Source organism: Myripristis murdjan, chromosome 19, assembly GCF_902150065.1.
Source record: "Myripristis murdjan chromosome 19, fMyrMur1.1, whole genome shotgun sequence".
In the NCBI taxonomy this organism is placed as follows: Eukaryota; Metazoa; Chordata; class Actinopteri; order Holocentriformes; family Holocentridae; genus Myripristis; species Myripristis murdjan.
This window is the reverse complement of record NC_043998.1, coordinates 12,519,343-12,533,234: the sequence shown is the minus strand read 5'-3', so window position 1 is coordinate 12,533,234 and position 13,892 is coordinate 12,519,343. Positions and strand designations below refer to the sequence as shown.

General features: G+C 40.4%; 1 protein-coding gene across 1 annotated transcript; it reads right to left on the bottom strand.

The window, feature by feature from the left end:
* Positions 1-10,180: 10,180 nt before the first annotated feature.
* On the bottom strand, positions 10,181-12,466 carry kcnj12a (potassium inwardly rectifying channel subfamily J member 12a). The gene has a single exon (XM_030077791.1). It carries the CDS (start codon positions 12,449-12,451, stop codon positions 11,216-11,218), a length of 1,236 nt encoding a protein of 411 aa, XP_029933651.1. The 5' UTR covers positions 12,452-12,466; the 3' UTR covers positions 10,181-11,215.
* Positions 12,467-13,892: the final 1,426 nt, after the last annotated feature.

The window sequence follows — 13,892 nt, the reverse complement described above, 5'->3', positions numbered from 1 at the left end:
TAAAAAAACAAAACAAAAAAAAACAAACTCTACAAATACAAGGTCAATTACATTCCTGAGGAGCCCTTTTCAAACCTTCAGCTCTACTGCATGCTTCAAGACCACTCAGGCTCCTGGAAGTTTTCTATTTTCTCTTAAATCTCTTCATATTTTTGGACACTGCCACTGTCACAACCATAACATGTCAACACCGTCACTTTTGTATAAAAGTATTAGATTAGATTATGGAATAAATGTATACTTTTTAAGAAGAGGTCTGATGCAGGTATCAACAGGGCGAAAACAAGCTGGCTAATGTGAACAATTCATGCTTATCATGTGAAAGAGTAGGTTTTTGTCACCACCGTCAGACGTCACCACCGTCAGGTTTTCTGTGTGACGGTGATGACTGAAGTCTGAAAAATGCTTATAATAGTGCTCAGGATTGTTATTTTTTGTACCAAATAGTTAAATAAAGTTGTTAAGCAAGAAGCCATTGACTTGAGTGGTATAAATTTGGAAATGTATGTTTTAATGAGGCCACTGTCACCACCGTCAGATTAGTGTCACCACCGTCAGAGGCAGTTATATTGGTTTTAAATGAATATGCTTACAATATGTTTCTTTGGTGCAGTTGAGTTATTAAAGTAATTGTCTCTTTTAATACAAAAATATGTTTTTCAAATAATAATAAAAAAAAAACATTATGGTGATGGTGTTGACAAAAACAAAGTAGCCTAATAACTGGAAAAACGCCTATTTTATGAAAAAAATGCAAAATGAGGAGGTTGCACACATTGCTGAACAGCCAAGACCTTGGCCTATAATGATATACCCTCAGATTTTGTAATTTAACTCCCTTTTTTTTCAAAATTAAAACCTCTTTTATCCAAATTCCCAAGAATCAGTGAATTGTGGAAAAACCTCATTACACTTGCTGCTTATTTCCAAAAATAAAACACTGAGCACTTTCAGTTCAAAGCTGGAGTAACAGCAGTTGTTAATGTGAAAATCATCACATGCAATGTCCCTGGAGTAGTTATAAATAACTACTCTCTCTCCACCTTTCCTCTCAGCTCTGTGTTAGGTTAGAAGAGAGAGAGGGAGATGCCATGCCCGCTTTCACCACCGACTGTCCCGGCCCAGCTACTCTTGTGAGTGAGTGAACGTCCCGTATTGAGTCTGGGCAACAAAGGCCTTCATTCTGCCTGACACTGGAGACGCTGTACCGGCCGGGTCCGTGTCCAGGGACATACAGCGGTGATGCCAGCCAGCGAGACACCATACTCACTGCTGTGTACAAGGTAGAGGGATGGAGGGGTGCTGATATAAGGGGTTGGGGTGGTGTTGGGGGATGGATCCTATCCCCTTCGAGAGGTACACTAGAGAAGGGCGCTGACAGATTTGAGTGAACCTCCAGGGAGAGCAGAAAGTTTCTAGTCTGTTCTCATGACCTCATTGCTGGACCAGACCCATAACAGAGGTGTTGATGTTGCCAGCTCTCTCCTAGTCATGAGTCCCTTTATTCTAGAGTTAGATGATGCTTATCCATCTGGGAAAATGGATGGGATCATAGTCCCATTGTTTTTTGTTTTAAAGAAACCCATGTACTGGGGGCACAAAGAGGACAAAGGGATAACCTGTATGATAATATTACATGGAATGAGGCAAATACCTGATATTTAATGTCTTGTATCTGTTGTAGTATATCGCTTGCAGTACTCTATTCTTCTACATAACTCCGCTCTCTCGCTCTTTCTTCTTTCTCTCTCTTTCTCCCTCTCTCTCTCTTAAGCACAGTAAGGGCCGTTGGGCACACTGAGGTAATTACAAAGGTTGAAAGCTAGGAAATGAGTGTGGCCCCCTCATGTCCCCTCAGGTTGTCCATTCATGCTGCATCATGAATCAGGGTAGACTTGAGGCACCTGCTCCAACTGAGAGAAGATAATGTGTCACCATTACCTTAAAGCTGCATCCGGTACCTTCACATTTTGGTGGCTCTAAATGGCCGCCTCCTTCCCATCAGTCCACGGTTTCATCATGCTGGAAGGGACCATGAATTCGACAGAGGGGACACAGCCACTCGAGGAGCAGTTGATGATTGGCAACAGATTGCAGGTGAGCATTTGACAGTAGAGAAATCTAATGTTAAAGCTTTTGCTTTCAAACAGGTAGGTGTTTGAACATTTGAACTTCAATACCCAAGCACAACATTGGTGAACTGCACACAGTGTGCTCATGTTTATCAAGCTGGCTGGCCTGTGATCGCTTTATACAAGGGGAGAACAAAGGGATGGGAGAGGCAAAAGATCTAACGCTGGTGAGTCCAGCTTTCTCTGGACAGAATGCTTAACAGCTGCATATTTTGTTCCGATAATTCAATTGATAACTTCCTTTGAATGCAGAAGTGTTTATATGTAACATCAGAATTTCATTTAAGCAAATAAACAGTGTCAGTTAAGAGGGGTGGGATGCTTTTCTCTTTTGCAGCCCCACATCATTACTTTGGCTGATGAGACAGCTGGATTTTGAAATAAAAATCTTTTTGCAGCTTTAGTTTTGTCATGAAATTAAATGGATGGATGAAGGATCTATGGACTTTTCACTTTTTATTGTAAAAGTTTCTTCACTGTCATGCCAGGGCATTAAAAGCTGATTGCTCTCAGTAATGTTTTGGTTTTAAATCCTTTTTTGTTCTGGCAAATTATCGCTATCGCCTCAAGCAAGTAAAGTGTCAGTAAGTAGTTCTTCCACCTTTTTAGTGGTAGTATATCTTCAGTTGTTCGTCACCCAGAGTGTATTCCTGCTCCTGCTACTGTTCAGGAGTCTGTGTGTGTTTTGATTTGTCACTTCCTGTTGGTAGAAAAGTATACCCAATATCAGACTCACATTTTGGCAAACAGTACCAATCAAAGGGGCCTCAAGGGTGTTGGACACTAATGCAGCCCCACTTTGTAATCTAGGCTGACAAGTTGTAGGTATTTTCACATAACAATCTCAAAATTTTAGTGATAGACTCACCAAAAAATATCCTCGTGTTGTGGTTTAGCTCTTTGTGCTGTGTAGCTCAATACATCACTGGATCATCACTACCACCCACACAGGACATTTTCAACAAGTGGTGTGACAGGGAGGCTCACAACATCATTAGCAACCCATCTCAAGCCAACCTTGTTCTGTTTTTTTTTTTTTTTTTCTGCTCCCTTGCTCGCTGGCAAACAGTACCATACAGCATTTGGTTCAGCACCAATAAACTCAGCAACAAGTTTTACCCCCAAGCAATGAGGAAACAAATAAAATAAGAATAACTGAATAACTTTCAAACTCAGTATGCATACACCTCAAACCTTTTGAATTTGACTGAGCATAGCCCACTGCCAGCTGCATCACTTCTATCCAAGGGACAGATATAAAACTTATTTTAAACATTACTGTGTTACCATCACTTAACTGCTGACTGTGACTGTGTTGCAGCACTCAATTGCTATGCATTAGTCACTTTATACCTACACCCTGGACTCTGTAATGTTGCAGTACTTGAACTATGCACCAGTCACTTCAAAACCTACATCATGTGCTCCATGCACCCCATAACCCAAGTGCTGTGATTCTGCTATCATGAATACTGACTTATTTTGAATCATTCGCTACCTCTGCTTTTTTAAAATATTGCAGTACTTCTGATTCTGAATACTACAGTATGTTTTGTATTCTACCATTGCATCATCACATTATGCTGTCTTGTGTGCCACTTTTGTATTACATCATCCCATTTGACTGACTTAGGAAAAGCTTTTGGCTTTCATTGTACACTTGTGTGAGACTGGATAATAACACCTTTGAGTTGTGTTGAATTGAATTAAATTGTTTGATCCATTACCTGAGAAAAATGTGGTTACATTCCCTTTTCAAAGTCTTATTAATTTTGTAACACAACGGGATTATTCACATGATTCTTTACAAAATATGTGGCTTTTAAGTGGACAGTGTTTTCACGGCATAAAAGAAGTAGCAACAGCAAAGGCCTCAGACCTGAGCCCATCTCATTCAGTGGCACCATCAAAGTAACTAATAGGGAATAGAAATGAAAGTGGTGGCCAGAGAGCCACATGCAGCTTGACACTGAAGAGCTTTATATAGCTGCTTCAACATGATTTCCCCTCATTTTACTGTCATCAAAGCCTGGGCTACAGGGAGTATGTTCCAAGGTTAATTAACTAGACTATATGGGCTGGGTGGCAGAGAGTATGGCAAGTCCACTTCTATACATCTTTCTAATGGCCCCAGTAGTCTTTATTCTTTATTATTTACTAGCATGATGTGAACAGAAGTGTGTGTCCAGACCCCAGCTGGCTTAATCAAGTGTTCTCTGGGAGCCACAGAAGGGGCATTCCCAGGGGACCTTGGGTGTCATCCTTGCTGTTGCATAGTTTAGTCAAAATATCAGGATGACGTAAGACCGGATCATCATCAAAACCCTTTGAGAAAACCCTTGGACAGAGACAAAAACATGTTGAATTGTTTTTTCCCTATAAAACCGAAATCACAGTCTCCAAATTGAAGGAAATGACAAATGGGAGAAACCAGGCATTGGTGAGTTGGTTTCTGTGTTTAGGTTGTGTCTGGTTTGTTCACCAGCTGCAGGCTATTTTTCCCTGGCCGGCGGGTTACGTGGCAACAGCCTCCATATGGTAATTAATAGGTTTTATTTGCAGGGGCCATGAGTGTGAAGGGAGAGGCTGGTGCACCAGTGACACTCACAGCTCTGGGGTACAGACGACTGCTAATAGACCATTATTGAATTTCAGCCTTTCCTGCCTGAGGGGTAGGAAGGAAACAGCTAGTATCAGAAGAAAATTATTGCTCTCAGGCATTTTTACTTTGTGGTTTTTTTTCTCTTACTTACAGTACCTTGTGACAAAACCAAACAACAAATAGAACACCTAAAGCAGATTTTCATCATAGAGCTCTGTCTTATCCATAGCTGGTAAGCTTGAATCAGAATGAACAGGGATAGATGGAGGCCCAAAATACTCTATGCAAACATACTGTTGAATTCTACAGACTACCCATCCCATCAGTATGGCATGTGTTTGGGATTAAACAGCAGCCATCTCAGTTGCAGGACAGCTTATCCCTGCATGTTCTTAATTATCCAGGATCACTTGATGTCTAATCCTACCATGACAGTATAGCTGTCTGACATCACAGCTATCAAAAGATACCTCACTATATGGGCAGTGCTGCATAGCTCCAATAACACTGATAGCATACGCTGCAACTATGGCAACAGCTGGCTGGTGACGTACTATGTCAACAGCAAGCAATAATAGAGCGAAGAGAGATGATGCTACAATTCACACTGCCTCTCACCTCGGCTCCTTGCCTGTGAATGGCCCTTCTGATCCTTCTAACTGAGTGTCACTCAAACTAAGGTGGAGTGTTTAGGGGGCAAAATGGGACCAAGCGGCAGTTTTCTAGATTTTTTTTCCCTCATAGGTAAGAGGAAGCATTATACATTGCATATTGTATCATTATTTGTGGCCAATAACTCCTGACTCTGCCCCCATTCCTGAGCAACAGGAGGAGGCGCTCCCCATTATAGGCCACTGAATATATCAGTACAAAATAAAATTCTGGGGTCCTCAGCTGCTGTCACACCGATGAAAAATCCATGAAACAATGTGCTCATGCAACATCTGCCCACATGTCCATATGTGCTCATTAACACTGTCCATCGCTAATCCCAACAGCTTCACTTCTACTTTATGTGTGCAATACCAAGACCCATGAGGCCTGACATGCACTGCCCCGGCCCTGTTGCATAACTGAACTTGGCGAATGCCCTGAGCATAGCCTCTGTGATCCCTGTGTCAGTCAGTACCGGGACCCAACGCCTGAGCTCAGCACATCCACCAGCCAGCATGTTAATCCTACATCTGTCACTCACTGGGGGTGACTTAATCACTTGAACCTAAATTATTTAGAAAGACTTGATGCTCTCGTGCAAAGAGCACATGAGTATTTGTCACTGGTCAAAAATTTGCTCAGTGATACTGATGACAGCCTTGTATTTGTAAGCCAGTACAAAGCTGTTAACTCTTTGCTGCAATAAAGGGCCCTTATCAAAGGAATTGAATATTTCCTCTACTTTGGTATGTGTATAAGATCAAAGATGTGTCATGCAGACATTGTTAAAACTTCATTTTGTTTAAGTAGTTTGATTTATGGTTATTGAATTTTCAAAAATCCTTCCTTTACTTAGTTGTAGTGCTTTCACACCGAAGTGTTGGCTGTTTTATAGTTGAATGTAATGTAAATGTAATGTGCAGTGCAAATGTAGAAAATGGAGCAGCATTTACATGAAGGTTTTTACAGCTTCTGTGTTGACATGCATGTAGTTGAATTCTCTCACACAAATAATTCCTGTAGACTTGACAGGAAGTTTAGATTCTTAGGCAAGTATGCAGCCCCTCTCTGGAGATCCTTTTGAACCCTAAAGTACCTTCTATACTTTATACTATTTGATGTGTATTTGGGATTGGAAATGGTCTCAGAATAGGCTTTGCATACCTGCCCAAGAATCTTAACTTGGCGTCAAGACTACGTGAGGCTGAACGCTCTGGGTGCAGGAATCTTCAGTGACAAGCACATGAATGCAGAAGTGGAAGAACATCAATGTAGATGCCATCATGTTGTTTGCATTCACGTTTTCATGACATTTGACTATAAAATGTGCTTAAATAAGTGTCAAATATCATTTGTTTGCATTCAGAGATGCTGTTTTCACTCAAGCATAAAATGTGCTTGTCAAACATCACAACTGGTCTTTGTCTAGATTGGCTCCTCTTTGTAAACTAGTAGTAAAATCTGCAAAAACCTGCAGTCTCTTCAAGCAGCATTTAAACATGGTCCAGTATTGCTTTCACTCTGCCTCTGAGGACATAGTCTTCAAATTCATTCAAAAAATACCCTTTTAGCTAGAAAAAACAGCATAATGAACATTGTTCTTATCCCAAACAATACTATAGGGTACTCGAAAAACAAATCATTTACAGAAAAAACACCCCCTCTGGCCAGTATGTAATAGTATAGTTTAATATTACAAGAGTAATGTTTCCTCAATTCTGAGTTAGTAGAGTAATAATGATCTCTCTTGGTACCCCATTGATCGGACTACGTCTGCCGCACGCCTCTGGCTCAGCTCTGTGGGGCCAAAAGGCCCCTGGACCTGCTGGTTGTTTGTGTGTCACAGTGATTAATTGATGAGCCTTCTTGAATAATTGGCCCACGACCAGGGAGTCATCTGACTGTGTTGACATGAAGCTTGATCTATCATCTTAAACCGCTCCTTGTGGTGATGCATTACCTTAGCTACCACTTGATCCATTGATTAGTCAGGCCTGAGCAGGTGCAGGGTCTGTAATAGATTCTACATTTCAATACACCCCAGAGTGGAGGACCATTACCAACATCTGGGGTTATGTACGTCTATAAAAAGGTTACAATTAGAGCAAAATAAAAACAAATCAGTTTCTTTCACAATTAGGTTTTTAATTGAATAATTTAAATGACTGAATTATCCATTAAAATAAAAAGCCCGGTAGACATTATGCCAGGCGTAGGAAGACTTCTACAGAGGTCAAAGGTTTTTCCAATCATCCCTTTAAGAGAAATACCAGTTTAATCATGAGCTTCTGTGCTGAAGTGAAACAACAGAAATTAAATCATTAAGAACCAAGACAACAGTCCTATTTTTTCCTCTCATTTGTGATTTCATTGGATATACTCTGATAAAAACAGATAAATATTGATAAGTATGCTCTATCTGAAGGAAATGCTGAGGTATCAAAAGAACTTTGTATAAAAATAAGCAGATTTGTTTAGCCTGGCTGTTCCCTAATATAGCTTTTCTATGTTACTATGCCGGTCTACAGTAAGAATATTTTTTAAAATTTGTTTTTTTAATTAAGGGCTCAGGTGGGCAACATCAAAACCCAAACAATCAGAGAACAAAATCTGCAGGAATGATTGAACTATGCATTTCAGTGATGCAGCAGAGAAGCTGATGATGCTTCACTTTTTTCTTTTTTTTTTTTTTTTTTTAACCACTGAAGCTTTGTGAGTGGGTGCAGAGGTTTCACACATCAGGGTATCAGGGCCTTCTCAGAAGGCAGTGGGCATAATAAATGTTAAGGGCTGGGAAACAAGGCTTCATTCATTAGCCGAAAAATGCTCTAGATGTATTTTACTGCATCCTAAAAGTTTCTAAAAAAGCAACGCATTATCAAGAATTATCATAGAGCCAAGCATACCCCTGGAATTAAAGGACCACTAGGAAAATATTAGTCATTGTGACCAACTTAACGACCATTTTATGGTTCTCCTTCTCGTAGCAGGTTTTCAGCACATCCTAAGGGTTCCCCTCTCCTCTCAGGTGTGGTTTTTTCATGTGGGGAGGTGAACAAAAATTGTCTCACAGGCACATGAGATCCACATTTCAGTGAGGTAAGAGACAAATTGAACTTGATATATTTTGTCACACAGCATAAACATTGTGTGCAGTTTTGAATAATAACTTCTGGCTAGGCATTTAGAGTAAGGGATGAATTTTAAATGTTATCATCCATGCCAAGATAAAAAAAGTCATGCATCATAATTTTCTTGCTTAAACTATATATCAATAACAAACGACTTAATCTATTACTAACACAAAATGATCTTTCTAAAAGCTTGAAACTGATTTGGTTCCAATGTCTTTTTTCTGATTGTAAATTTGCTTAGAATTATTGGCCTGTTTTTTATTTTTTTTTGTTTTAGTTTTTGTTTTTTGTTTTTTTAAGAACTGACTCAGATCCGTGTAGAGACCAGTTGGGATTTCATTCTGAACAGGTCTACCCATTACTTAACAAACAATCCAAAAATTTTGAACATTACCTTGGGAAAACATCAATCCAAACAACACTGTACATACAATACTTTGGTGTCAAATTTGTTTGTTCAAAATCTGTGCACAAAGTGTATACGAGTACAGTAGAGAACACTAAAATTGACAAATTTGGCGTCATACAGTTCATGACATGACCTTCTCTCAGTTATAAGCAATCTATTTTTTAATTATTAAGATGCACATTCAGTGCACTACAGGAGAATTATTATGAATATTCTTGTTGATTCAGAAAGGTGTTTTTCAGTCTTTATTGCTTCCATACAGACCTTGGTCCAGTGTCTTGTCACATAAGCATATTGCCTCCTAAATGCCGTGAAGTTGAACTCAGTCATTTAGCTCTTTTACACTGTGTGATGTTTGCAGATGCCAGAGGACACAATATGAGAGGTGAAAAAGGAGGGAACAATTCCTCAGCTTTGTTTTACTGTCACTTGTGCATATTCTGACTAGACAGTAAAAAGAATGCTAACAGGTTTTTAGCCAAACTCAGTTTCTCTTGCACACATTCATCTATCTCTTCAGAGGAAGTTAGTCAGGTGAAATTGGAATGCTGAGTTTGACTGTCAGTTAAATTTAGCCATCGCTGATGTAAATGAGTCGAAAACATAGGGCAGTCGTAGCACTTGGCTAATAATTTAGAGAGAATTAACTTTATACAGTATAAAACAATGTGTAGGAGGCACCTTTGCCTCAGTGATGCATGTTCATGTTGCACTCGCAGTGCTTACATATTGCCAGTGCTTATAGGGCAATTAGAGACCAGCTATTCAAACAAACATAGACAGCTCTCAGGCCAATATCTCATGGAAAAAAAAAACAAAAAAATTATTTTCTCATTTCTGCATGCACTTTAAAAGTTTTGAAGTACCTAAAATCTTGATTATCAGTTTATTTCATTTCTTATCAAATAGATTTGATAATAAATCGGCTACTCTTCACATTGAGTTTTGGTAACATTTTCCCTTCAGGCTGTTAACCCCAGCATTTTGTAATGACTGAAGCAATTCATTACAACACTTTGTCTCACGCAGAAGTCCGTAGAATTTCTGTCCCCTGATATTGTTAACAATATGCATAGATTCATTTTGAAAGAGAACAAAAACATGTCTTTTGTGATTAAATCATGCCGTTTTGTTGCAGTATTGATTATCATCAAGAATGAAGGTGAATTCGCTGAAGAATTCTGAAAGGCTGCCAAAATTCAGTTTTGCTGTTTCACTTATTTAATTATTTATTTTATTTAGGGTAACCTTAAAATAACACAGTATGTTGTTAAAGTGCACATTTTGTGGGGGTTACAATTGCTGCTGTTAATTTATTTATCAGCATTGCTTATTACCAACCTGGGTATTGTAAACTTGTGCTTTACTTTTTTTTACCTGACTAGTCAGCAACAATTTGTGCATGAAGTGATATGTGCAGGCCTGTGTGGACAAATCATGGTATCAGCTAGCAAGGATATTTGTTTTTAAGATGGGAGGTTATTTAAAAATATTTAGGATTACGAGAGTAATAAGTACAAAATTTCTCAAGTACAATTCAATTTCATTTCAACATATTCCTAAATTCTCTTCATAGTGCAATTGGTGTTGCCTTCTCTCCCGATGTTAGTATATTTTGGGATCACACCAATACTAAAATGAAGGTGTGAAATCATGTTGTTCTCAGTGGCTCATGGTCAGATGTTTTATCATGGCTCATTGCATTTGAATGCTGCAGTGCACGAATTTGCGATGTGTCACTGAACTCAGATTCAGCAAACTACAGCAATATGAGAAAAGCTTAAGGGAAGTTTTGTAACACTATCGGTTGTGCCCAAGATATAGCAAATACTCTTTTTCAGAGGTGTCTTTTTTTTGTTTTGTTTTGTTTTGTTTTGTTTTGTTTTTTGGAAAAATGATACTCCACACAAAACGTAACTTACCTAAGCAATGTATTTACACCTACAATTTGATTATAAGGTTTTGCCATAATAGGTTTTTGATGCACGATCATTGAACACTCCTAACTCAAAATGACCGTATGACAAAAAAGATTCAAGTTTCCATGAAGGAAGAAGGTCTTTCTCTAGCCTTTTCCTTGGTTGTGGACATTCTTTACCACAGTTTTCTAAGCTGTGTACTCTTGCTTTCCCCCATTCCTTCCAGTTAAGTCCCTTTCACTGTTGTCCTATTTCTTTTCCAATCTATCACAGTAGTCAGCTATTCCTATGGCACTTTGCATTGTTCTGCATTTTTACCCTTGAATAAAGTTATTGAAAGTTGACCCCAGGTCAGTGAGCAGAGGTCATATTTCCGACTCTCTACGGTATGACCTTTGATCCAGTCCCCTGGTGGCCTGTAAGCGTTCAAACTCGTGTCGGCTGTTCCGGTCCGGGCTGAGGTTAGCCAGCGCTCTGCTTCCTCCACCTACATCCTCCTCCTCCTCCTCATCCCGGTTTAGGAAGGCCAGCTCGTTCTCGTAGCAGAAGGAGTTAGAGCTGGGGACTAGGAACTTGTTCTCCACCATGTCCTTGGCACTGCAGCGGGGGGTGGACGGCACCTCATAGGTTTTGTGAAAGTGAGAGTAATCCACCTTGTACAGGTTCTTCTCCTCAAACAAGACTGGCTCGAACCGGTGACCCCAAAGGACCTCAGAGGCCAAGTAGGAGCTGCGAGCCTGCGTGGTCATGGCGGTTGCTTCAACCATTCCCTCCAGGATGACCACAATCTCAAAGTCTGCTGTCTCCAGGTCCTGTTTGCTGATCCCGAAAAGGGGGCTCTCCTCATCTATCTCATGGAGAATAGTGATGGGTGAAACCAAGAAAATCCTGTCCAGGCCTTTGTCAAAGCCCACATTGATGTCTATCTGGTCCAGAGGAATATACTCCCCCTCATCAGTGATACGAGGTTTGATGAGCTGCGCCCTGACGTGGGCCTCTACAATGTGGCTCTTGCGAAGGTTCCCCACCCTCCACATGAGGCACAGCTTCCCATCCCGCATGGCGATGACAGCGTTATGGCTGAACAACAGGGTTTGCGCTCGCTTCTTAGGCCTCGCCATCTTGGCCATGATGGCACCAATCATGAAACAGTCAATGATGCAGCCCACAATGGACTGGAAGACCACCATGAAGACGGCCACTGGACACTCCTCAGTCACACAGCGGTAGCCGTAACCAATGGTTGACTGTGTTTCAATGGAGAACAGAAAGGCAGCCACAAAGCCGTTGACCTGTAGGACACAGGGAGTGAAGTTGTCGTCTCCGGCAGGGTTATCCAGATCCCCATGCAGCAAGGCGATGACCCAAAAGGCCAAACCGAAGGCCAGCCAGGAGACAACAAACACAAGGGTGAAGACTACCAGCATCCATCGCCAGCGGATATCCACACAAGTGGTGAAGATGTCGGCCATGTAGCGCTGTGACTTGTCGTCCATGTTGGCAAACTGCACATTGCACTGGCCGTTCTTTTTGACAAAGCGGTTGCGGCACTTGCGGCGTGTGTGGATCTTGCCATTGCCAAAGCCGTTCATGCCATGCATGGTAGTGAGGCGGAGGCCCTCCTCCTCGGACGACACAATGCTGTAGCGGTTGATCCTCCCCACGCTCATACTCCCGGCGGTGCCTCCAGCTGCAGGGTCAGAGCAGGAGGGCAGGCCTGGAGTCCCAGTGTGTGATCGAGGCCCCTCACAGCTTGATCACTGGCTAAGCTGCATTTTAGTCAGTCACACACAGGGAGCTGGGTGGGAGCCTTGTGCTTTAATCCAACCAATCCCTGTACAGAGTGTTGAGAGAGGATAGCAACATTAAGTGTCTGACTCTGACATATCGGACATATCACACCACAGTAGTGTCAGATGTCAAAAGGCTTAAGCCATGAACACTTTTGGTCAGTGAACAGCAAACACTGTTACATAAGTCACACACAAGACAACAGTTGTGCTACTGGAAAAAAGTATCTACGATCAGTAATAAACATTGTGAATAATTATGTCATTACACTGAATAAATTGTGAGTATTATAGAGCGTAAAACAAATACTCGACTGTTGTTATTATTTACAGTTCACTACGCTCCTTCACTCACAATATAAATTATATTTATTTCTATTTGATAAATTTAATTACATGGTTAAAGATAGAAGATAAACAAGAATGGAAAAACCTGTTTTCATCATGAATATGACACTTCTGAATAAATACAAATAAAAATTTTGCCACGTAGAGGGAGGCACTCATGCCAAAAAATGTTGGTGAATTTTTAATTACATTTATAAGCTTTTTAACATTCGCTTCAGTGCCTGGACCTGGATTATTTGTGTTACTTTCTCCACATATTTGTGATCACAATTTCCCTCTTCTTTAATTTTCTTTGTCTTTTTTCTTTAGTTAAAAATTAAGACTTGTTCTCATATTTACAGACTATTTTAAGAAGAAACACTATAGCCTCTTTATGCTATTTTAATTTCTCTGCTGCTCCTTTTAGTAACTGTTTTAAAAGATGACTCACCATCAATGTCTATTTTTCAGTGTATCCTATGGGTTGTTGATTGTTATTGTGCCATACTTGTGCTAAGTTTCTCCTCTGGTAAATTTAACTGTGATTATAAAAAAAGCACTGGGGATTTGGATTCTGTTGATAATAAACTTCAACATTATGTTTCATGTCTTTAGGATTTATGAGGACATTTTTACCATGCCTTTTCAAGTACATGGCTCATAATTTCAGTATCCATAACAGTTTCTTCACAGTCCCTCCGTGTGCTATCTTGCTCCCTGTGAACCTCACGACTCAACACACTCCATACAATTTGGCCCCACTGAAGGGTACTCATCTCTTTTGATGACGGCTGGGAAAGTGAAGTAGCTGGCTTCACAGAGCCACTTCTGTCACATGGCATTTCCTGTTCTTCTCTGCCTCAAATCATGAAGCAGGTTGGCAGTGATGAGAAACTACATGTCTCATCTACTGCACCAGATGTTT